This window comes from Onychostruthus taczanowskii, unplaced genomic scaffold, assembly GCF_017590055.1.
Source record: "Onychostruthus taczanowskii isolate IOZ18803 unplaced genomic scaffold, ASM1759005v1 scaffold74, whole genome shotgun sequence".
In the NCBI taxonomy this organism is placed as follows: domain Eukaryota; kingdom Metazoa; phylum Chordata; class Aves; order Passeriformes; family Passeridae; genus Onychostruthus; species Onychostruthus taczanowskii.
In genome coordinates, this window is record NW_024505229.1 from 3,637,422 (window position 1) to 3,662,816 (window position 25,395).

Consider the following 25,395-nt stretch of genomic DNA (forward strand, 5'->3'; position numbering starts at 1 on the left):
GATCCACGATGGATCTGAGAGCCCTGATCTGTTCTATTGTTTATTTACAATTTTTTTTTCCTTTTTGTCCTTTAAGGATGTAATTGCAGTAAAGTGTTCAGAACTGTGTCAAACAAGCTATGCCAGATCAAGGACAGATAACTTCAGGAGACAGTATTTTCTGCTTTTAAAAAAAAAGATCTGTTGGTTTTGGAAAGAAAAAACCATCCTCTAAGTCTTTATTTCCATTGTGCCATCTTAGGAGAAAGGCCAGCAAATACACACCCTTCATCACCCTCCTCTGTATCCCAGACTTCACAGGATTATGGAATCATTTATGTCTGGAAAAGATCTACAAGAGCATCGAGTCCAACCCATGCCCCATCCCCATCTTAAAAGCACTTTTACACTTTTTACACGAAAGGTACTCCTTGGACATCTCCAAGGATGGGGACTCCAAACCTCCCTAGGCAGCCCCTTCCAAAGCCTGACCACATTTCCCATGAGGAAAAGCCTGTGTTGTTCCAAGCTTACTCCAAAGCACTGAGATTTCTGCCAAGTTCTCAAGTCACAGAGCTCAAGTGCTGCTGTTTGGTGAGCAAGCCCAGTGAAGGTGTTGCTGGGAATGTGGTACCCCAAGGCCTTCTGAGGGACTCACAGGGAAATCCCTGATTTGGGAAGTCTGACAGAGCAGTACCAGATGAGGATAACATTGATAAGGCTACGTGGACAGCACTGAGCCTTGTCTGCAGAGGTTAAGGAATGACCACAATGTCATAAAACACCAATGCCAAGACTGACGACTCAGTTCTGGCTTAGTGTTTTCTTCACCCTGAAAGTCTACACAGCACAGGCAGGCCAAATTATTTGCCCAGTGACTTGCAAACACAATTGCATGACATAAAAACAGTGGCTCACGTTTTCCTGTCTGCTATAAAACCAGGCAGGGAATTCCTCCAAAGCCCTGAATACCCACCTCAAAGGGAATCTTCACCCGGATGGGATTCCCTGCTTTTATAACCAGGAAGCTTTTCACCGTGTCATCTATCAGTAACCTGGGAGAGACTGGAAGAGACAAAGATTACTCGCAAAAGGCAGATGTTGGTGCAGTCACTGGTGACAATTACAGTGTTCCACCCCCTGGTGCCTCTCCCAGCTGAATGAGGCTGGTGAGGGACTCACAGTGGGAAAAAATCTCCCTGGTTCAGTCCCGGACTTTACACCTCTCAAATTTCATTACTATTTATTTATCACCATGACTAAACAAGGGAAAATGATGTAAAAATACATTCACAACAATCTCTCTATTCATGTGATGTCTCAGTCACAGAGAAATTTGCTCTTTGCCACACTTTATCCCATCACAGGGATCATATTTTGTGTTTAAATGGGTTCTGGAAAAAGGAAATTCCAATGAACACTTACATATGCAGTACAGAGCACAGAACATCCACAGGAAAGCTGCCAGAGTTTATCTAAAATAGTATTTTTTAGTATTTAAAAGATATTCTTTTCTCTTTTCATGAATATACTACAGCAGTTAGTATTTATCTAAGAATACTAAATACAGTAATGCTAAATTATATTTAGTGCTTCCAGTATAGAACTGAACACCTGCTTTAGAGATTTATTTTATGTTTTTTTATTGATAAATGCGGTCTCTGGGCATATGCCAAAGTAGAAATTTTCACTTAGGATCCAAGTTAAGGAAGATGAACTCATCACAGAATTATCTCTTACATCTGTAATTCTGCTCTGTTCCCAAAGAGCAGGGAAAAAACAGAGCTGCAGATTGTAAATAAAGATGGAAATGTGAAAATGGTAAAAACACTAAACCGTTAAAAAGTAAAATAAAGTATCCAAAACCAGCATTAAACATGTGATTTAAGAGAATAAAATAAAATGTTTCATTTCAGAACTGCCTAAATTGAGTGGAAACTATTTTTCCCTTGGAAGAGCGCAAGCAGGGTTCTGTTTGGTGACTGTGGTGTGGCCCTGCACAGGGGGCAGAATGTAAATCCAAGGAGAAAATGGAGTTCTGAGGGTTGTTTTGTCCAGAGGAGTCTCTAAAATGAGCTGAGCACTGTGCACTGCATATGCAACACCAGTTAATATTGAGAGTGCCCTGCTGAGGTGAGCAGATAACCCCGAGGTGAGCAGGAGCAGCGCTGCCCTGTGCTCGGCTGAGCCTGGCGACAGCAGCTCCCGGAGCGCCACAGCCCGGCCGCTCCTCTGCCGGAGAGGGCCCCGTTCTGGGGACAGAGCCCCGGGGACAGAGCCCCGTTCCCGGGGACAGAGCCCCGTTCCGGGGACAGAGCCCCGTTCCCGGGGACAGAGCCCCGTTCCGGGGACAGAGCCCCGGGGACAGAGCCCCGGGGACAGAGCCCCGTTCCGGGGAGAGTGCCCCGTTCCGGGGACAGAGCCCCGGGGACAGAGCCCCGTTCCGGGGACAGAGCCCCGGGCAGAGTGCCCCGTTCCCGGGGACAGAGCCCCGGGCCCGACTCACCCACAGCAGCAGCAGCTCCAGCACACGCCTCGAGCTCCGAGGCCTCCCCGGGGCCGCCGTCGCCGAGGGCCCTGACGCGCAGGAACAGCTTCTCCCCGGCCCGCAGGCCCTGGACCCTGCACGAGGTGCTCTCCGCAGGGAGGGTGAAGCACTTGGTCCAGCTGAGGCTGTTACAGGGCCTCATCTCCACCTCGTAGCCTTTCACATCATTCCCATCTTCTACTTCAGGTTTGTTCCATGTCAAGGTGACACTGGTGCTGTCACTGCTGCTCACTTTAAGGCCCTGCACTTGGCTTGGAGATTCTGGATGGAGAAATTTTATTTAAACTATTTTTTTTAGGATTTCTCTTCCCTCTTCAGTCACTGCCTGAGATTCCCCAACATTCTTGCAGTGCACTGGATTTCCACCGTGATGTCTTGCCCCACCTCGTCCCAGTTCTTCAGAGCTGGATCTGGGTCCTTGCTCCTACCAGCCCTGCAGTAAATCCCCAACACTCCAAAACACTCTGTGGCCCCTCCTGAGTGTTCCTCCACACTGCACATCACCCCGCACTGGGATCTGCCAAATCTTGACTTGCACATCCTACAGGAAATCCTTCCATTCCTTCCTCCAGATGATTCTCAGCCATGAAACATTCCCCAATTACTGATCTTTATCTCCACACACTTTTACAGAGGATTTAAGAACATGTCTCCACGAATACCCTGAAAGCAGAGCACAGGGCAGGGCACTTACTGGTGGGGTCCCGGGCAAAGGCAGGCTCTGAGGGGTCACTGGGCTGTCCTGTGCCAGCAGCATTGACAGCTGCCACGCGGAACTCATACTGCACACCCTTCTTGAGGCTGCTCACCTTCAGTTTCTTGTCTGCGGAGAGGAGAGAGGAGAGGGGAGAGGAGAGAGGGGAGGAGGGAGAAGAGGGGAGGTGTGTTGCCTCAGGGGGGCTGTTCCCCATCAGGAAAGGTGACACAACAAAGCCGTGCCTTACTTCAGGCAGAATTATGGACTGAAAAACTCTCAGGAGCCATAAAAGCTGTCACTGATTCTCCTGCCATTCCCTAGCCAAGTGCATGTGATCTTCTGGGATGTGTTAATTGTATTCCTTTCAAAATCAAACAGCCCTTCAATCACAGAATCCCAGAATAATTTAGTTGGTAAAGACCTCCAAAGTCACCCATCACCACCTTGATGTGAAGGGTGTAAGATCCTAAGCAGCTCCTAAACCCAGCTGACATTTTTGCCTTTTCAAATCCACCAGGCTGTTCCAGGAGTCAGAATACCCACCTTTGACAGGCACGTTGTTGACTGGCAGCCAGGTCACAGTGCCCTTCTTGCGTTTCTGAACAATGTATCCCATAATTTGGGAAGTGCCGGTTTTACAAGGAGCTTTCCAGGATATGGTGATGGAGTCCCTGCTGGCACTGATGATCTCGGGGGGACCTGGGGCACCAGGGGAAGCTACAAAGAGATGAGGGCTTCATTATTAGCAGATATGTTTTTATGGAAAGATAAAATAGTGCTGTGTGTAATTTCTTCTTCCAGATTCCCCCAGGTACTCCTATGGATGTGCTTTGAAAACCTGGCTGAGACCTGAAGCTGTGGATTCTGTTCCCCACACAAACTGGATCCAGCATGGACTCTGTTCCTGAGTGTGGATTTCACAAAAGACCTGCTGTCATCAGGACTGACAATTCCTCTGCCAGTGGGGTGTGTCGTTCCTACATATGAACAATCAGCAGCATTCTTGCTTTCAACAACAGGAACTGGTAACAAAATGGATTTTCTTTGCCCTCTGCTAAAGTGTTCAAGATACAGAATCATGGGAATGAGAATGGAGAAAGAAGATAATTAGAACTGAACATTGCTCTCTCTAGTACTGCATTTGTGCTCATGACAAACCTGTTCTAGTATTTAAACTCCTTGAAGGACAAAACCAATATTCGTTTGTTTGGAGATCAGGGGAATGGAGTGGCCCTGCTGAGAAGGGCTGTACATCTAAGTTCTTTTGCCTGTGGAGTTAAGAAAAGGTCTCACATATTCCCTTTGCAGCCACACTGAGAAAAATTTCCTTTGATCTTGATGCGTTTTTCATTTCCCCCATGAAACTTCCTTTCCAATCCGAAATACAGCATGACCAAGGAATAATTACATCTCACTCAGCATCAGCAGAGCCTACAATGAACTGCTGCTCTTGCTGGGCAACCTCCACAGCTTTGTGTGAAGACTGAAGTTGAGATCTGTAGCAACATCCACAATGCAGTGAGTTTCCTCTGATGTCAGCTTTGATAATGAATTTCCCAAATTGAATTACAAATTATGAGAAGTTCTCCTCACCTTTACCAGCAGCCTTCACTTCCCCTGACTCCAGCGCATCGCTCGCTCCCTCGGCATTCACGGCCCTCACCCTGAAGTAGTAGCTCATCTCTTCCTCCACTTTGCTCGTGGTGAAGCTGGTGCAGCTCCTGGGGGTTTCTCCCAAAGTCTCCCAGTCGTTCCTGCCCACCTGCTGCCTCTCCACGAGGTACCTTTGCACTGGTTTGCCCCCGTCGTCCTTTGGGGGCTTCCACTGGATTGTGATGTTGTTGGCAGAGCTTTCTACAATTTTGATGGGTCCTGCTGGAGGCTGTGGCTTGTCTGGAAAGATGAACAGAGACACAGCTGGCTCCAGACCCAGACCTGCTCCTGCGTTTGGAGCAGACACTGTCCCTTGCTCACCAGCTAGGAGACTGCTCCTGGTGAAATGCAGGCACAGTTGTAGGATGAGGGCTGGGCATGTGAATTGCCTCTTCAAAACTCACACTCTTCTAACTTTTGATGGAGAAGAAGGAAAGCCAGGCCCTTGCTCTCCCTAGGTCAATAGTTCTCATAAGCATTGTTCAGCTTGCTAATACAGGCAAAATGTCATTTCTGGTCTCCCAAAGGAGCCCAGACATTTATGGGAGGGCTGAATTGGACCTTGATGTCCTATTTCAGATTTGCATGTTGTGTATAGTCACATCTCCCCCAGTGTCTGAACATTCAAAACTCAGCTGCTTAGGCCATAAAAAACCAAACTGGGTTTGTGTTCCCTTGTACTAAAGGGCATGAAGCATGTTCAGCAATCTTTCCTTGTACCCTGCTTTTGGAGCAATATACAGAGTCTTGTTCCTCTCAAAATACCCAGTCACTCCAATAAGGTTGTCATCAGTGTCAATGGATTCCCTGCCTAAGCTTTGCAGTGAAAGCCACAGTGAATGTTGTAGGATCTTACCTATCACCACGAGCTTTAGGTCGATCTCCAGGACACCACTGTCGTTCTTGAGCCTGACTTTGTAATCCCCACAGTCCCTCCTGTCACAGCTGGAGATGGACAGTGTGGTGCAGGTGTCTGTCTTGTCCACACGGATCCTGGTGTCATCCCCCAGCTCCATCCTGTCCTTCAGCCACGCTGCCCTGATGGGCCCCCGGCCCTCGAACGGGATCCGCAGCTTCACCCCCTCCCCGGCCTTGGCCACTGTGGGGACACTGGTCAAGTTCTTGAGGAGAACTTTGTCCACCTGGGGAGGATCTAAGCAGGTGATACAAGGTCATTAAAAACCACAATTCAAGGAAGATAAGGCTCACCTTGGAGGGAAGGGATCCCCTCATGGTGCTGCCTGTAATGCTTAGAAGCTCACAACACTTGGATCTGAACCTTTAGTTGTACTTTGCTACAGGATAATTATCACAAAATTTTGTGGTATCACACTGTCCTTTCACTACAGAAAATTTCTCCTAGGCAACACACTAAACACAAGAATGAAGAGTCTGCCCTGGTAAAGTGTTTTGTGTACCCCAAAAATATTTGAGTTGCTGGCAGAATCATCCCTAGTTAAATTTGCAAATGCAAAATGAACCAACCAGTACAAAAAACATTTCCCATTTATCTTGTAATTCTTTACAATAAATTTATCTCAATAACCAATAATATGTCTCTGAGTAAATATATTACATTTAAAGCCCATCTCATGCTGCCTTGATGGTTTGACTAGACTCACCTTCAACAAAAATTGAAGCTTCAGTTTTTACATCTCCACCTTCAAATCTGTATTTCCCAGCATGAATATCTTCAGCCTTGTTGATGATCAGTTTGTGGACAAGACCTTTCTTTTCAAAGACAACTCCATCCATACTTGTTAACTGCAAAATAAAGGACAGAGACCTATCCTTTTTTAAAAAAAAAAGGAAAAAGTGCAATCCAAACTAAAACTGGACAGACTACAATTTGAAATGCAGTTGAAAAGACTTATGAATGTCATCCATATTTAACAACAATATTCTGGTATTCTGTTGCCTAGAGAAGCTGTGGCTGCCCCATCCCTGAAGTGTCCGAGGCCAGGCTGGACGAGGCTTGGGTCTAGTGGAAGGTACCTCTGCCCAGGGCAGGGGGTGGGACTGGATGATCCGTAAGGTCCCTTCCAACCCAAACCACTCTGGGATTCTGGGGACCCTTCCAGGGCCCCACTCAAGCTGCAGGTGACTGTCAGCGGAAAGGACACCTTGACACCACCCTTAGGAAGTAGAGCCAGAAAGCAGAGCTTTGCTACCCAAAGGCAACAGCAAGCTCAAGGCACCCACCTTGAGGCCATCCTTAAACCAGGTTCCTGTCACGTTGTCCTTGCTGACAGTGCAGGACAGCTCAGCTGGGTCCCCCTTCAGCACTCGCACGGTTGCCAGCTGCTTGTTGAGGTAACAGCGCGGGACTGAACAGGCACAAAGGAAGGGAAAGAAGCTAAGTCTGTGCTACAGAGAGACACCTAGAGCTGAAAATGCATGGGCACATGAGGTAAAAAGAGCTTTTAAAAAAAACATCCTCTGGTCAGGAAAGGCTTTTGTGCCACCTCAGTGTGGGCCAGCTAGGTACACTCAGTGCCTTGAGGGCCAACATCAGCTATCAACTATCCCGATATCCACCTCATGGGCAATGGATTCACCACAAATCACATTATCCAGCTGTGGATTTGCTAGTTTATGTCTGTGCCAATTGTCTTGCCTCCCTCTACAGCCAGTGGAAAAAACCAGGCTGCTCCAGGTTGTGGATATAGTGCTTCATCCTCCTCTTCCTCTGCACTGACTACACATGGGGCTGGCCAACATATCCCCTAAACAGCCCCAGGCATACTGCTCTCCACCCATGTATTCCTCTTTCTCTTCCCAAGTTCTTCTCCATTACCATCATAATCTTGTCTCTAATATATACCTCACACCTTCCTCCTGAACCCAAATTTTGATGATTTTATTTCCTTGTTTATATTTATGGTTTAGCAATGATAATTCCTAACTTGTGAACCATCCCATTAGGCCAATATTCCCCTCTGATTATACACCTGAAATTTCTAATTCCTGCAATTTTCACATCATCATCTTGTTGGTGGAGCCACAGGTCTTACTCAAATGACTGCAAACACATTACTCCCCTCTTACTCTATGCAACACCTTATTATTCCTGATGTTACAAGAGAAAATAACTCTATACATTATATAATCCCATATAAGCAGGCACAGAATTGCTTCCAGAACTTGGAAAACACAGTTCTTTACAGTAGGTTTTCGAAAAATTAAGTGAAACCATCAGTTTTGAATTGGAACAGTATCAAAGAAACATGACGATACTCCTTGAAACTTTATGGGAAGTGGTATGTTTGTGAACTGGTCTGTTCCATGATATGTGAAACACAAATGAAGAGATGAGACCTGGTTTAGATAATTTAGACCAAGAAAATAATTTAGACCTTTAAGGCGGTTTGATCAGAGCACACTGTGTAAGATCAAACAGCCAACCAGTGGGAGAATTAGGAACAGATCACGGGACAACCAAATTTCTACAGAATTGTGTTTATCTAAACCATAACATCAATTTCTTTGCAGGATTAGGAATGTCAGTATCAAAATGCAAAGACCAGGAGTCAGCAGTTAACCACGTACCTTTGATATCATCCAGGACACTCCGTCTCTTTTGTGCTGTGTTTTCCGTGTTGTTCAGGGAATCATTTGCTTTAAGATCCAGGTCAGGTTCCTGGTTTCTCTGGTTTGCTGAAGGAGGTCCACCAAAAGGACCTGACATCTGGCCATAACTCAGTGGACCTTGACCAAACCCACCTGAACTACTTCCGTCAACAGATCTGTCATGGGATTTACTCCCTGCCTCTCCAAAGGCATAATTTGTGTCATAAAGGGAGTCCAACTGTCTGAAATCTCTGCCCTCTCCCCTGGCTCCTCCTGGACCTGACAGGGACCCTCTGTCACCAGCTGAACCTTTGTTCCCTGGCCCTCTGACATCACTGGCAGTGCCCTTTCCAGTTTCACCTCTCAAAGATCTGCCAAGATGTGCATCCAGCCCATATTCACCACCTGGTCCACCAGCAGTTTCCACACCTCCTTTACCACGGACTGAATCCCATTCGTCCCCTCCCAACCTCCCAACTCCACCTGCACCAGCTGTGGCTACAGCTGACCCTCTGTTCTCACCACAGGGAGACCCTGCACCCCACAGTGCAGAGCCTTCCCTGGAAAAACCCTCTCCTCCTGCTCTGCCTGCATATCCCGGAGTTCTGCTCAGTGTGGCATCTGTGCCACAGCCAGATCCCATTGCTTTCTCACCTCCAAGAGGAAAATGAGCAGCTCCTGCCACAGCCCCAGCTAGGAGACCATCCTTTCCATAGGGACCCCCAACTCCCCCTGCACCACTAACACCAGCACCTGCTCCAGCTGGGAGACCATCCTTCCCATAGGGAGCTCCAGGTCCCCCTGTATTAATACCACCAAAACCAGTTCCAACTGGCAGACCATCCTTTCCATAGGGACCCCCAATACCCCCTGCACCACTAACACCAGCTCCAGCTAGGAGACCATCCTTTCCATAGGGACTCTCAGCTCCCCCTGAACCACCACCACCACCACTCCCAATTGGCAGACCGTCCTTTCCATAGGGACCCCCAATACCCCCTGCACCACCAGCCCCACCAGCACCTGCTCCAAGTGGCAGACCGTCCTTTCCATAAGGATCCCCAAAACCTCCTGCACTACTAACACCTGCTCCAAGTGGCAGACCATCCTTTCCATAGGGCCCCCCAACACCCCCTGAGCCACTAAAGCCATCACCTGTTCCAACTGGCAGACCATCCTTTCCGTAAGGACCCCCAACACCCCCTGCACCACCAGCCCCACCAGCACCTGCTCCAACTGGCAGACCATCCTTTCCATAGGGAGCTCCAATTCCCCTGGCACTTGCAGAACCTGCACCACCAACACCTGCTCCAAGTGGCCGACCATCTGGACTATACAAAGCTTCTCCAAGTCCTACACCACCTTCACCAGCCCCAGCTATGAGACCATCCTTTCCATAGGGAGACCCAAATCCCCCTGCACCAGGCCCACCAGCACCTGCTCCAACTGGGAGACCATCCTTTCCATAGGAACCTCCAACTCCCCCTGCACCACTAACACCAGCACCTGCTCCAGATGGGAGACCATCCTTCCCATAGTAAGCTCCAGGTCCCCCTGCATTAACCCCACCAAAACCAGTTCCAACTGGCAGACCATCCTTTCCATAGGGAGACCCAACACTGCCAGCACCTGCTCCAACTGGGAGACCATCCTTTCCATAGGGAGACCCAACACCCCCTGCACCACTAATGCCAGCATCTGCTCCAACTGGGAGACCATCCTTTCCATAGGGAGACCCAACACCCCCTGCACCACTAATGCCAGCACCTGCTCCAGCTGGGAGACCATCCTTTCCATAGGGAGACCCAACACTGCCTACACCACTAATGCCAGCACCTGCTCCAACTGGGAGACCATCCTTTCCATAAGGAGATCCAACACCCCCTGCCCCACTAATGCCAGCACCTGCTCCAGCTGGGAGACCATCCTTTCCATAGGGAGACCCAACACCGCCTACACCACTACTGCCAGCACCTGCTCCAACTGGGAGACCATCCTTTCCATAAGGAGATCCAACACCCCCTGCCCCACTAATGCCAGCACCTGCTCCAGCTGGGAGACCATCCTTTCCATAGGGAGACCCAACACTGCCTACACCACTAATGCCAGCACCTGCTCCAACTGGGAGACCATCCTTTCCATAAGGAGACCCAACACCCCCTGCCCCACTAATGCCAGCACCTGCTCCAGCTGGGAGACCATCCTTTCCATAGGGAGACCCAATACTCCCTGCAGCACTAATGCCAGCACCTGCTCCAACTGGGAGACCATCCTTCCCATAGGGAGACCCAACACTCCCTGCAGCACTAATGCCAGCACCTGCTCCAACTGGGAGACCATCCTTTCCATAAGGAGACCCAACACCCCCTGCCCCACTAATGCCAGCACCTGCTCCAGCTGGGAGACCATCCTTCCCATAGGGAGCTCCAGTTCCCCTGGCACTTGCAAAACCAGCACCAGCAACACCTGCTCCAAGTGGCCGACCATCTGGACCATATAAAGCCTCTCCTGCACCCGCTCCACCAGCTCCAGCTGGGAGACCATCCTTCCCATAGGGAACTCCAAATCCCCCTGCATTAACACCACCAAAACTAGCCCCAGCTGGGAGACCATCCTTTCCGTAGGGAGATCCAAGTCCCCCTGTACCACCAGACCCACCAACACCAGCTCCAGCTGGGAGACCATCCTTTCCATAGGGAATTCCAAATCCCCCTGCACCAGCACCAGCACCAACACCTGCTCCAAATGGCCGACCATCTGGACCATACAAAGCCTCTCCAAGTCCTCCTACACCAGCTCCACCAGCTGCAGCTGGGAGACCATCCTTCCCATAGGGAAATCCAAATCCCCCTGCACCAGCACCAGCACCAGCACCAACACCTGCTCCAAATGGCCGACCATCTGGACCATACAAAGCCTCTCCAAGTCCTCCTACACCAGCTCCACCAGCTGCAGCTGGGAGACCATCCTTCCCATAGGGAAATCCAAATCCCCCTGCACCAGCACCAGCACGAGCACCAACACCCGCTCCAAGTGGCCGACCATCATACAAAGCCTCCCCAAATCCTCCTGCACCACCAGCACCTGTTCCAGCTGGGAGACCATCCTTCCCATAGGGAGATCCAAATCCCCCTACACCAGCTACACCAACCCCACCAACACCTGCTCCAACTGGGAGACCATCCTTTCCATAGGGAATTCCAAATCCCCCTGTACCAGCACCACCACCAGCACCAACACCTGCTCCAAGTGGCCGACCATCTGGACCATACAAAGCCTCTCCAAATCCTCCTACACCAGCATCACCAGCCCTAGCTGGGAGACCATCCTTTCCATAGAGAGATCCAAGTCCCCCTGCACCACCAGCTCCACGAGCACCTGCTCCAATTGGAAGACCATCTTTCCCATAGGGAGCTCCAAGTCCCTCTGCACCAACACCACCAAAACCAGCACCTGCTGGGAGACCATCCTTTCCATAGGGAGACCCAAATCCCCCTGCACCAGCTCCACCAGCACCTGCTGCCAGTGCCTGACCATCTGGACCATACAAAGCCTCCATTTCTCCTGCAGAATTGCCACCTGTACCAGGTGTAGCCCCATCTCCACCTGGAAGGCGTCCTGGCCCATACAATGAACCAGATCTTCCTGTCTGCCCTAACTGACCACTGGCATGAGGTGTCAGGCCATCCTTGCCATAGGGAGTCCCTGTTTGTCCCTCTCTGTTTACACCTGCTCCATTCATATCACCCACAGTGGCATGCCCATCCTTGCCATGGTGGGATCTCATTCCTCCTGCCATTCCAGCACCTGCAGCATTCCCCCCACCTCCAGCTCCTGGACCAGTCCTTCTGAACAGATCACCCACACTGGCTCCCACTCCAGTTGAATCAGGATCAAGGCCATCTGGCACAGAACTTTCACCACCCAACCTCCCAGCACCCCCAAAACCAGCTCTGTAACTGGCATCACCTAAATTCCCATCCTTGTCATGCTGAGAGCCCAAACCTTCTCCATCATCCATGTCAACATTAACAGCACCCAGCAAACCTTCACCTCTGCCATCCACAGAATTCCATTCACCTGCCCCTCCTACTGCACCACCTGGACCTGCTCTGCCTGACACAGAGTCCATGCCATGGACAGCCCTTAACCCACTTCTGCCCCCTAAGCCTTTTAGCCCAAAGATGCTGCCGTCACTGGCTGCTGAGTCTCCATCTAGACCTGCTCCAGAAAACTGCCCAGACCCCATCTCTCCATTCATGTGGGTTTTGCGTAGCCCTTCTTTTCCCAAAAATCTTTGGCTTCCATCATCAGAATCAACAGAGTGTCCTTGGCCCCTGCCTTGACTGCTGCCTTGGCCTGTTCTGGACCAGCCACTTTTCTCCACACCAGAAGATGTGGAAAAGGAAGGACGACCTTCAGCAGCAGCTTGTTCTTGGCGCCGAAGCTTCCTTGCCCTTTCGTTGTCTGCCATTGTTTCTTTCAGCCACTCAGATGTCTCCCTTTCAATCTTTTCTCCTTCATCCTGTGTCCTCTTTCCTTTGGCATCTGAAGTTGCATTGTTTCATGACAGCAGATTTACAATTTACAGAAAAAGAGGGGAACAAAATAACAGAAAATCAATAGGACATGCACTGCATCAACAACCAAAGAAAATGTGTTAACACTTTTTGAATTTCATTTTAGGACATACACACACAGTACATTTAAATAAATTTAAAATAATTTCAAATCCTGAATTTTTCAATGCCACATTCAGACAATGAGATGTTAGTTAAAGACAATTATTTTTAGTTAAAATGCATTGTTTTTAAATGGAAACATGCTCATTATAACAAACAAACAAACAAACAAACCAAAAATAACAGAAAAAGAAACTTCCAGCATGGCAGGTTGGATTTAGAGGGGCTGAGACTGTATGTGGGATTCATTAATTCCGTCTGCCTTCACCCTCCAGCTATGGAGGAGTTACAGAATATTCCAGGCACAGAGGAGCCATCAGTTCCCACCCTGGAATTGGGATTTCACTGCTCTGGAGGCAGCTTGCACATCTGGATAATGGCTGGTTTAGGGATGCCCAACCTAAGGACTAAAGCTTTCAGATCTGTGAATAGCTTTGGATTAATCTGAAATTCAGGCTGTTCTGAGAGCAGGTCACTCACTGCTTTGGGTTTCCAGGTCAGATATAATTTATCAGAGCTCACAGCTCAGTGAAATCCAAGGGCAATTTCTTTGTTTCAGAAACCTGCATTGCTTTGGAGGGACCTTTGTGAGAGAGACCCCTCCTGCTGCTGCAAGAGGATCCCAAAGGAAACCACAGTCAAAGGGAACCAAAGGAACCACCTCTCATAAGTAAACAAATGTAAGCCAAGTGACTGTGAATGTGCCTGCACTGTGCTCCCATCTTTCCAGCTTCCTCTGAGCTCTTTCCAGCATGTTTAACTCTAATTTGGAATGAAAAATGTTATCTAGCAAGAAGAATGGCATTGATAGTGTAGAACTGAGAGTATTAAAAGCTCCCTGAGCCCCTGCCTGCTGCACTGTGATCACTGGGACAGCTTTCTCAAACATGTGGGGAGATAGGGAGCGTTTTTCCAATAAGTGATGGAGAATGTGCTACTTCACCATAGCTGTAGAGCAAACAAGCCAACAGGATTTGTCAGGACTAATTAAAAGGGGAAAAGTTGGTCTCATTTGAAGAGGAAAGAGGGTCTAACCAGACATTCATTTTTCCAAACAGGATTTAAAATAATGGAATCACAAAACAGTTTGGATGGGAAGGGACCTTAAGACTCATCTCATTCTGCCCCCTGACATGGGCAGGGACACCTTCCATATCTCAGGGTGCTCCAAGCCCTATCCAGCCTGGCCTCAGACACTTTCACGGATGGAAGACTTCCACAGTCTCTCTGGTGAGGCCAGGGCCTCACCACCCTCACAGCCAATAATTCCTTCTCACTATCCCATCTAACTCTGCCCTCTGGCACTGGGAAGCCATTCCCCCTTGCCCTGTCCCTCCATCTCTTTTCCAAAGTCCCTCTGCAGTTCTCTTGGATCCCCTTTAAGCCCTGGAAGGGGCTCCAAGGTCTCCCTGGACTCTCATCTTCTCCACACTGAACACCTCCAGTTTTCTCAGCCATAATTTTGGACTTAGAGGCTCAGCAATTAATTTCCCCGCAGAGCAACATCTCCCTGAGCCATCAGGCAGTGAGAAGCATGTTTTGTGCCAACACACCATGGGAACAACCCTCTGCCAAGCACTCACACTCCACAAGGAGCCAGGCGCTGGAGGAGCCCTGTCCCGCGTCGAGCGTGTACAGGCCGCTGTCCGAGGGCCCCACGTTCCTGACAATCAGCTTGTGGGTCAGGCCATCAGGTGTCACAGAGATCTGGTGCTTGTCACTGGCCTGGAGGGGGTGGCTTTTGTGCAGCCACAGGGGCTGGTGGCAGGGCGTGCACAGCACACACTGGAACTCGGCGTCCCCGGCCTCGGCACAGCGCACGTCGGAGAGCGGCTGCCGGAACCGCGCCGGGATGGCTGCAGGGGAAACCGAGAGCTATGGGAAGGAAACAGCCACTTCTGTGCTCCAAGAAAATTTGTTACAGCTGAAGGAGGAAAGAACAGGAAGTTGTGGTGCCTCTGAGCATTGGGTTACTGAGAAAAAGGAAAAACTCAGATGTACTTCTGTGCCCAAGTTTGCAGAAAAGCAGAAAAGGAGATTTTTGTCTTTATTATCTTCTGAGACATTTGTATCTCACAGCACTGATGTGCTTCCAGTCTGTAGTCATTGATGTGTTCCTGCAGTGTGATACTCAGATTAAGTTTGTTGGTATTATTCTGAGTTCACAGAAGCAAACTGTAATATGGGGTAGGTTAAGGAGTGTGCTCACTGTCACTCACAGCCAGACTGGTACTTGAGGTTAAGCCTGCTCCCTTGGACAGCAAATGCAGAACCTAAAGCACTTAATCACCCTCCTGCTCCTTTTCACCTGTGCCAGACGAGGAGCCTTTACTGGGCAGCACAAAACCAATCCTCCGTGGTGGTCAGGAGTTAGTGAGCCTTGCACTTGCTCCTAGACATAATATTTTTTCCAGCAAAAAAACCCAACTTTTGTCACAGTTGCACACCATATCCATCAAACTGAATTCCTTACCTTGAGCATCCAGTTCAGTTGAGAAGACAGGGACGTCCTCCACCCTGACCTGGTACACCCCTGCATCCTCTGGCTGCACATCGTTGACAGTGAAGTAGTACCTCCTCCCAACTCTGCGCAGGCAGTGCTTCCTGTACTCATCCCCTGTCCCGTACCGGAGCCGCTCGCCGTCCTGGCCAGGGGAGGGCAGGGGAGGAGTGTCCTCACAAAGGCTCAGCCAGTGCCAGGCATTTCAAACACATAGGACAGGTTGGTGCTACAATCCCCTTGCTGATAAAAATGAGTAACCTCACAGTGCCCAGGGCTCTTTGCAGTACACAGGCACTGTCTGGGCAGTGAATCCTGCACAGAGCAGGGCACCAGGCTCTGAAACTCAGCAAAACAGCAGTTCTTGGCTACTCACATAAGGGTCTGAAGCTTAATTAATGCATAGTTCTTGCAGCTACAAAGACAAAGCACTTTTCTAGATTTCAGCATCCTCATAGCTGGATGTGCAGGAGAGTTCACCGCTTTCTGTAGCACACTTGGGTTACATTGTCCAAATTGTGGCTCATTGACTTCATGTCATATATTTGATCCAGAAGATTCATGGTTAGTCTGTTCTTCCCTTCAGGGCATTCTGATTTCCCCTGGATTAAAGCCTCTAACTACAATTTGACTAAAAATTATCTTTCAGAAAAACACACCCATCAATGAGCACCTGCAGATTCCATCTGGGGGACTATGGATTTAGAGGGAATGTTTTACATCTCTGAGATCTTCTTTCACAGAGGGAGTTATAGTGCAATAAAACACTTGAGAAAGTGAATAAAATTTATATGAAACTGCAGAATTTCTGCAGCCTGAAAGACACTGTTGGGGTGATGGTCTTAAACTGAAGGAGGGCCAGATTAGATATAAGAAAGTAGCTTTCCCCATGAGGGTGGGGAGCCCCTGGCACAGGGTCCCCAGAGAAGCTGTGGCTGCTCCATCCCTGGCAGTGTCCAAGGCAAGGCTGGACAGGGCTTGGAGCAACCTGGGATAGTGGAAGGTGTCCCTGCCCATGGCAGAAGGTGGAATGTTTTAAGGTCCCTTGATCTTTCAAAGGTCCCTTCCAACTCAACTGTTCTATGAAATTGCTGAAGACACAAGGACGTCAGTAACTGACTGCATGCTCTGTACTTGGATCTACAAATCCACAGGGATATCCACCACCAAAGATCACCCCACACCACGCTGCTCCCTAACCAAGCAGGGATCTGCAAAAGACAGACAACCTTAAGGCATTTATTTGCTCTCAGCCACTGCCTAGCAGATGAAACCTTGCCTTGTAGAACACTTGAGGGGCTGCTCTGAGCTGCTGCTGCCAACTTATCCCCCTCACCTTGAGCAGGTAAACGTTGCTGTTGCTGTTTTTCAGCTCCATCTCCAGGCTGAACGTAGCATTTCCCTCCTTGTTGACTTTGATGTGTTCAAAGTTTTTGAGAGTGTGAATTAACTGCAAAGAAATGTTGAAGAACCTAGTAAATGATAAAGCTGCCACCACAAAAGTTCTTGAGCTGTTGAATTAATGTGAAATCTACTTTAAAGAGCTACCTCTAACATTATGTAGTAGAAGTATCTGTAAGTCACAGTTCTGGTACAGTGAGTTGCAGTGTCTGTAAGTTGCCACAGTTTCCTCCTGTATATAAATGACTTTTTATGTGTTGCCTCCTGGCCACTCCCACACTGCCCATCCAGGTCTCTACATGCCCCTGTATGTGAAGGCCAATTTTTACTCTTGGACATATAATTTTCAATTTGGGGTCCAAATTCTTATCAGAGACAACTGAATACCCCTGTGGTTAGTATCTCTAAAATCTGTGAACTGAGCTTCAAGAAATCCATTAGCATTTTCACTTGCATGAGTAAAAAAGTGGAACTTCTTTAAAATATTGTCATAAATCACTGTCATACAACAAAATTTTCATCTCCAAAGCAATTTAGGAAGATATAGCCTGTTTTCAGAAGCTGCATTTTGTTAAAAAATAGTGGTTTCAGTTTATTTACCTTGTCCTGTTCACTCTCTGTTTCTTTCCTCATCTCCTGCAGCTTCCTCAGCATCCCACGGAAGTCAGCAATTCCATATTTCATACAGATTTTCTCATAATCTCTCCTATCTGCATGCAGCAGCAGCTGCCACACAGCTTCTTTGTCCAGGGGCTTTGGTTTTGGTGCTGCAGCCCTAAGAACCAGGGGGGAACCATTCAGACATTTTCATGGACAACAAAATGTCCTGCTTTTCTATCCCTAATTCTCTTTCATCTCTCTCCATCATTCCTGTAGTTCACTTGGCCCTGTAGGTGCAGGCAGGAAAGACTGGGACTCTTCCAGAGCAGGTTTTCTGCATCTGTACTACAAATTAAATGGTGCCAGGGAACAGCTTCCACCCTGCTGAATTATCACCAGAGGGTCTGGTGCAGTTTGGCCCAGGCCAGGTAACTGCCTAGCACAGTTCAGGATTCTGCACAGAGATCATTATCAGCAGACAATCCTTAGAGCTTCCCATCTGGGAAGGGAAGGATTCTGCCCTATGCACCTGGCAGTGCAGCTGGGCTGGGAGCCAGAGCTCACCCCTGGGCAGCCAGAGCCATCAGTGCATGAAGAGTTGTTCTTTGGACAGGAAGATACTTGTGAGCTAAACATGGGAAGCAGAGAAACACAGGCTCCCTGTCAGACCCTCGTGGTGCAGAGGAAATACCCCTCACAATGAGGCTGGAATCTTGTGTTTATCTCAGTCCAGCTGGCAGTGCCAAGCTGTTCTGGCCTGTCTCTCCACAGGGAGTCTCACCACAACTTTGGACACAAGAAGTGTTGCCCTGAAGGTCTCTGGAGCTGTCCCCTAGCACTGAGAAACATCCAGAAGTGGGAACATGGCCCTCACTCCAGAGCCTTACCTCTTCCTCAGCATCTTCCTGGAGTCCAGGAGTGTCTTCTTGAGCTCTGTTACAAGAGAGGGGGAAGCAACTAACAGTCACATACCCAGCACTGTGAAATGCATCCCCCCAAAGTAGATAATGCAGAATAGCCAATGACAACAGGGCATTCTGCTGAGGTCTCTTCCTCGGTTGTTTTTTTCAGGCTTTAACAAAAAACTGTCAGGAAACTTAGTCAGTTCTCACTGCCATGCTCATCCTTTGAGTGCCAGTGAAGTTTATCTCTCCCTAAAGGGCTTCCCTCTAGACACCCACTATTGTCAGCCATGCTAACAAGTTTGATCCAGATGTGTTTCACATCCCCAAATCCCTTTTTCCTTTCCTAATGATTCCACAATCACTAATTAGAACAGCCCAAAACTGTGTCTAAAATCATCACTTTAGCAAAAGGTAAAGAGCAAGCAGACAGGGATGACAGAACATTAGAGGCTCATTAATCCTTGTCTTACTCCAATCTTTACAAGTTTGGGGTAGCAATAGTGTGACAGACAAAGTATTTTTCTCTCTGCCCTCCCCAATAATATAATATACATATAGATCTTTAACTCACCATCAGCAGCATGAACAGGAACATATTTTGCCTTCCTCTTAAAGCCAACTGATCATTTATAAGAGAAAACAGAAGAAAAACAAGCTATAGGATGAACAAGATTAGATTAACAGCAGTGAACCAATGAGCCATGAAACCACTGCATCTGTTACCAGTGCAAGAGGGAATCCCAGTTTGGATTTCCTTGTCAATCTGACATTTGCTCTCAGTAAACTCCATCTATAAAGGTGATATTTATATTGCCATTGATTCTATGCTTCCTGGAGACTCCATGCAGAGGAGGAGAGCATTGTTGCCCTACCAATTTTATGGTCTAAGCAATAGGAGGAAATATCAACATCTTGTTTTAGAGATGGGAAGCCAAGATGGAAATGACAACAGTAGATAGGTGCCTTCTAAACTTACTTGAAAGGCACAGAGGTGACACGGACATTTAGATATAATCCATCTTCTGCTCAAGTGGATTCCAAGAAGATCAGTTATGTCTGATCCACCAAGTGCCCATTTCTCTGCACTGACTATGACAGAAGCAGGAATGAGGTGCAGAGACAGCTGCAGAGGGATGGATCCCTCCCAGAGGGCTGATTAATTCAACACCATAAAGAAAGGATTGGGGCAGTTCAGCAATAAATCCAGGGTATCTGCCTATGGACCAGTGCAGTGAGCACAATTCCACTTTCTTCCCCCTTGCCTTAAAGCTCACAATGTTAGGGAGCCACCAAAAGATCTCCAGTCTCCAATGAGGGGAATACCAAACCTTCACACCAAAATACCCAGACAAAGTCCTGGACACCCAGCCCAGGGAACAGCATAGCCACTGGCTGGGACCAGGGGCCTGTGGAGCCCAGAGCTCCAGTCCTACCTTGGATGATCCTGAGGCCAGCAGAGCACGAGGCCTCTCCATAGGCATTGACAGCACAGCAACGATACAAATCACTGTCATCCTGAACCAGGCTCTTGATCTTCAAAGGAAGAGCACAGAAACTGCTCACAGAAAGGGCTGGGGTTCAGTTCACCTTCAGCTGCTCATAAAGCAGCTACTCAATGGCACCTCAGAGGCTTCTCCTGTTCCCGGAAGGGCTCTAAAAAGCTTTGTTTGCTTATCTTTGTGTTATCTCAGAGCTGGGGATGTGTAGAATCATGGAATACTCTGAGTTTGAAGGGACCCACAGGATCATCTAGTCCAGCTCCTGGATAGGACACTCCCAACAATCCCTCCCTGTGCATCCCTGGCAGTGCTGTCCAAACACTCCTGGAGCTCTGGCAGCCTCGGGGCCGTGCCCATTCCCTGGGGAGCCTGGGCAGTGCCCAGCACCCTCTGGGGGAAGAACCTTTCCTGATATCCAGCCTGACCTGCCCTGACACAGCTCCAGCCCTTCCTTGGGTCCTGTCCCAGCTGACAGAGAGCAGAGATTGGGGCTGCCCCTCTGCTTCCCCTCATCCCACTGAAGGTTTTTCCTGTCCATTTCTCTCAGTTCCACAACTCCTTTCTGAAGCATTTGATCTTTACCTGCAGAATGAATTCATTTGTAGCACTATTGAAGGACATTTCATATTTGGCAGGATCATCCATTCCTTTCCGTGTACGTGACCATTTCACCTCAGGAGCTGGGACACCTTTGACCACAGCTCTGAAAATGGCATTTTTACCTTTGAAAAGAGACAAGAATTTAGTTATTTAAGATAGGCTTGGACATGAGGATGCTCAGGCCTGGCTCCTTTTCTTATCAAGAATGATCCCCAGAGTGAGTAATTTCTGTTATTTTATGCAGAAACATTCTTCAAAAATAACATCTTCTTTTGCACATCAATAATTCAGGTTTTGTGTGTATTCAGTCATAAAAGGCCTTTAAAATCTAGCATTATCCTGCCAGACGTGGCTGCTGACATCTCTGGCCATCACTGAAATCAGAAGCCTGATAGCAAGTTCAACCCAGACTTCCTTTTTACTCATGAACTGTCCAAATCCCTTCTCATCACACATATTCTCTATCAAATCCCACTGTTTCTCCAATCTTTAACTGGCACCACCTTGCACTCCAAACCACCAGGCTCTGCTGTTTGAAGAGACAAGGGAGGGAGAAGAGAAGGGGGTTCCTCTCCTTCATCCCTGCTCCCCAGGAGCCTGAGTACCCAGCAGCCCACCACAGAAACCTCCAACAGCTCTCCCATGGCCCAGTAAAAACCTCCTCCAACAGGCTCCAAAACCACAGGGAACACTGGGAAACAATCAGAGAAGTGACTTGTGTGGGTGAGTGGGAATAGAAATGGAGGTGAGTTATCCACAGAAACACCTTAGGGTGGAAATGATCACTCTCTATTATTTTTTAATACTCTTGGTCTTCAGGTGACCAACACTGTAAAGATTCTCCCTGGAAAGTCTGGCAATATTTCTCACACCTTTCTGCAGTCACCACCACCAAACTTATTTGATGGAACAAGTTCCTGCCAACAGATGCTTATCAAAAGATCTCCAGCCTTTGAGACTGCAGTACTGTCTCTCATTGAAGTCTGATTGCAGTTTGTTATCCCTGTATTACATTTTAGTCACTTTGGCTGCACTTTCCCTTGCTTGCCATCTGTCACAGACCACCCAGGCAGCAGAATCAGCTCAGCCACACACTGGACACAGTGGGGTGATGATAGAATTAAAGGCCCTCGTGGTGCCTCTACACAGACACAGAATTGCAGTGACCAACCTGAATGCACAAAGAACCTGCTGAAAATGAAGTAACTTGGAAAATTTACATAGGTGAAAATACAGACAGGTGAAAACTTAGCCAGGGGCCTTGGGTAGTGCGTGAAACGTGCAGGTGGAGGAGGAGAAGAGGGACAGGTTCCACTAGAGGCCACTGTGCTCCTTCATAAAACCTCAGTGGCTCCTGGAAATCCACAGGTGAGTGTGGAACGCCGAAATCCAAGCTGCTGGTTCAGTCCTGGCAGGCAAGAGGAGCTACACGATGTTCTCAGGCCACTCCACAACAACAAAAAAGAAAAAACAAAAGGAATCTCTGCAGGCGCAGAGAGACCTCTGGGAGGCTCTTCATTGATTCATGTTCTTGGCTCATCAGCTGCCTGCTCTGTGCTCTGTGCAAGAACCATGGAATGGCCTGGGTAGGAGGGACCTCAAAGCCCAGTCATTCCACCCCCTGCCATGGGCAGGATCGCCTTCCACTATCCCAGGCTGCTCCAAGCCCCGTCCAGCCTGGCCTTGGACACTTCCAGGGATCCAGGGGCAGCCACAGCTGCTCTGGGCACCCTGTGCCAGGGCCTGCCCATCCTCCCAGCCAAGAATTTCTTCCCAATATCCCACCTAACCCTGCCCTCTGGCAGTGGGAAGCCATTCCCCTTGTCCTGGCACTCCAGGCCCTTTTTCATCTCTCCTGGAGCCCTTTTAGGCACTGGAAGGCTGCTATAGCCTAAACAGCACCTCCAGTCAGCATATCCACTTTAAAAACAGCTGATTTTCGTGCTGAGCACAAGTTCTTTCAACAGGAGAACAAAAAAACCCAACAGCTGTTCATTGTGCTTAATCTTTTGCTGCAAAATCCTTACTGTGAGAGCTTCCTGCAGAATTCACCAGATTTGCTGTACACATAAGAGCTGGATGTTGGTCTTGCATACACATAGTGACAACTCAGGAGACCTTTGTGAGTACTGATGGAATTGTCATCAGTGTAACAAAAACACAACGCTTTTTTTGTGGTCATGTCAAATCACTTTAGAAACTCACTAGATGTAACCATGATAATTTTTTCATGTAGGTAGGACATGGAGTCAAACGCCCAAATCTGTGGCTTTGCCTGTTTATCAAGTCTCACCTTCCTGCAGTGTCAGAGTGAGTGGTTTCTTCTCAAAATCAGGTGTACTGCATCCTGATGGAACATCATTCACAAACTGAGTGACAACAACTCCTGGGATAGAGGATTTCTTGAAGATTTTTACTAGAAAATCAAGAAAAAAATTAAATTTACATGTCTGTCCTTCAGAAAGAATCTCTCTCTCTGCATGGCCTCAGGAGAGCAATAACTGCTCCTGCTCAGCTCCTCTTGGACCACAAAGGTCCCATCTATTCCAGTGCCACAGGCTGTAATGTGTCCCAAGGCTTGGGGATTAAGGTCTGGGATTTTGTGGTGGCTTTGGCAAAGTTGTGCCAAGTAGGAAATTCTGCAATCAAAGTCCTAATCCAGGACCACCTTGGCTCACAGTGACGGTTTGGACAGGGAGAGCTTTGCATCAGTTCTTGTCCCAAATACAAAATCTGGCATGAGAAAAGCTCCAGTGCCAAGTCAGAGCCTGGTGGGTCAGTCCCTGCCATCTCCAAGCTAGAGAAGCAGGGGTTATTCCCAGGGGAATATTCCCCAGAACCGTGTCTGTTCTCTCACCTGTCTGATGGCTGCTCATGATGCTTTGCTCAGCTTTCCGAGGTCAGCACAAACAGATTACAAGTTCTCCTTTGAAAAAGACAAATACTTTCATTATTTACAGTTTGCAAGAGGAAGGACAGACCTTAACACTGCTCCCTTTAGTGACACAGTTTGTCCTTCCTCACTTGCCCCATCCTTGCAGCCAAGCAGAGGCAGACCTGCCAATCAGCCTGTCATGCCCAACACAACCTGGGCATGAGGATGATTAGCAGGGCTGGATGGAAAATGTACACATCCAGTGGCATCCCTCTGTGTCACCTGGCTTTCCTCTAAAGACCTCCTCTCGTGTTTCAGGCAAACATTCACCACATGGCACTCACGTGGTGGGTTCTGATGGATGGCAAGAGCAGTTGCTGAGAAGAAAACCACAGAGATGGATGTCTAAACTGGGACATGGAGCAGAGGTACATCCTGATCTCATTTAGCTTGGTTAAATTAGCAACAGACCTGAGAGCAGACAAGAAGCCTTTAGAAGGGAATGGTGAAGTGTGAGCTTGGCATTAAGGAGTTATTGTTATGGATCATTCAGGGGACCTTCTGCCAAAGGAGTCTCTTTCCCTGTATTTTAAATTGGACAGCGTGTAATGTAACACATCCCTGCCCTGCAGCAAGCTGGGAAAGCAGATTCTCTGTCATGTGAAAGATGCTCAGGAACTATAGAGTTACTGCAGCTCTGAAAGAGCAATTAGATTGGATTGCCTGTGGCATTAGTGCTGCGTCTCTGCTTACGCTCTGCACTCCTTCAGTCAACAGAGGGACACAGGAATATGCACCTTCCATCAGTTTTGAAAGGCACAGGGACTTTGGGAGCACACCAGACATTCATCCAGCTGAGCTCTGTCACCTGGCACCTGATGAAAACATACGGGTGACATCTCCTTGTCACACATTTAACTCCAAGCTGCATTGTCTGGGTGAGAATTGGTTTCAGCTAAAGGTAAGAGACAACCTAGTGAGCAAAAATAATTTGTGCTGGATAAACCATGCCCAGGCCAAAGAGAGTGTCACTCACAGTACCTCTGGGTCAGCTTCTGAACCAAAATGTGTTTTGCCATTACTCAGCAGCTGCAAAGAGCCACAGGTACCTCCCTACAAAAAATCACCTCTCCATTTTGTCCTTACCACAAATCTTGTTTTGGGGCTCTGCACACACTACAAATCTCAGCAATAGTTGACATCCCTGTGAGCCTCTCTGGCCTCAGTGGAAATGCACTGAGACAACAGCACTGGGAAATGGGAGAGGGCTGTGTGAGCACCAGCCAAGCCCTCTCTCCTGTCCCGTCCTGCCTGATCTGGGTGTCCTCTGCTGCTCCCACCACAACAAAGAGTTTGCATTTCATCTGTACCTGGTAGTCTGGTACATCACACAGTTACTTCTGTAAACCCTTGGGAGATGTCTTAGAACTTGGGAATGAAGGGAATGAGGAACTTGTGGGAAGGAAAAGACACAAAACTGAACTGAAAAGAAGCTGATTCCAGGGCACTCTGTCCTGCCCTGGGCAGGGCATTGCACAGTGAATGGCTGAGATTTTTAGAGGCTCTTGATCACCCTCTTATGGATTTAATTTGTCCTCCACATTAACAACAATTTGTCCTGTACTGAACCGCATTAACAACAAACATAATCCCCTATTGCCTCTTGTATCTTCCTAAACATGTCACCACTCCTGGAGCTGGAATGCCTGATGCTTACAACACTCACCAAACAGGATGACCTGACACCAGCTCGCAGCAGCTTTCCCCTAAGCTCTGTTTATGTTACACTTGCATTTATTCTTTGCTACTCCTGACTCCTTTCCTGCATGCTGGGAGAGGAGCAGCTACTCTGAAACAGCAACATGGTACAAACTCAACTCCAAAGC

General features: G+C 48.3%; 1 protein-coding gene across 7 annotated transcripts in view; it reads right to left on the reverse strand.

The window, feature by feature from the left end:
• IGFN1 (immunoglobulin like and fibronectin type III domain containing 1) overlaps window positions 1-25,395 on the reverse strand; it is a 38,717-nt gene that overhangs the window by 4,360 nt on the left and 8,962 nt on the right. For 3 of the 7 annotated variants that reach the window (XM_041422741.1, XM_041422739.1, XM_041422740.1), the window contains exons 3-21: window positions 23,492-23,560; window positions 22,928-23,050; window positions 20,617-20,756; window positions 19,969-20,068; window positions 19,107-19,154; window positions 18,518-18,563; window positions 17,631-17,805; window positions 16,966-17,079; window positions 15,603-15,774; window positions 14,713-14,985; window positions 8,427-12,995; window positions 7,080-7,204; window positions 6,500-6,641; window positions 5,734-6,030; window positions 4,818-5,117; window positions 3,768-3,941; window positions 3,222-3,350; window positions 2,486-2,788; window positions 956-1,044 (exon numbers count right to left, since the gene is read on the reverse strand). In XM_041422741.1, coding sequence (XP_041278675.1) covers window positions 956-1,044; window positions 2,486-2,788; window positions 3,222-3,350; window positions 3,768-3,941; window positions 4,818-5,117; window positions 5,734-6,030; window positions 6,500-6,641; window positions 7,080-7,204; window positions 8,427-12,995; window positions 14,713-14,985; window positions 15,603-15,774; window positions 16,966-17,079; window positions 17,631-17,805; window positions 18,518-18,563; window positions 19,107-19,154; window positions 19,969-20,068; window positions 20,617-20,756; window positions 22,928-23,050; window positions 23,492-23,510 — 7,338 coding nt within the window. In that variant the 5' untranslated portion in view covers window positions 23,511-23,560. The remainder of the gene's footprint in view (window positions 1-955; window positions 1,045-2,485; window positions 2,789-3,221; window positions 3,351-3,767; window positions 3,942-4,817; window positions 5,118-5,733; window positions 6,031-6,499; window positions 6,642-7,079; window positions 7,205-8,426; window positions 12,996-14,712; window positions 14,986-15,602; window positions 15,775-16,965; window positions 17,080-17,630; window positions 17,806-18,517; window positions 18,564-19,106; window positions 19,155-19,968; window positions 20,069-20,616; window positions 20,757-22,927; window positions 23,051-23,491; window positions 23,561-25,395) is intronic. The other 4 variants (XM_041422744.1, XM_041422745.1, XM_041422742.1 and 1 more) reach the window with 4 other exon arrangements.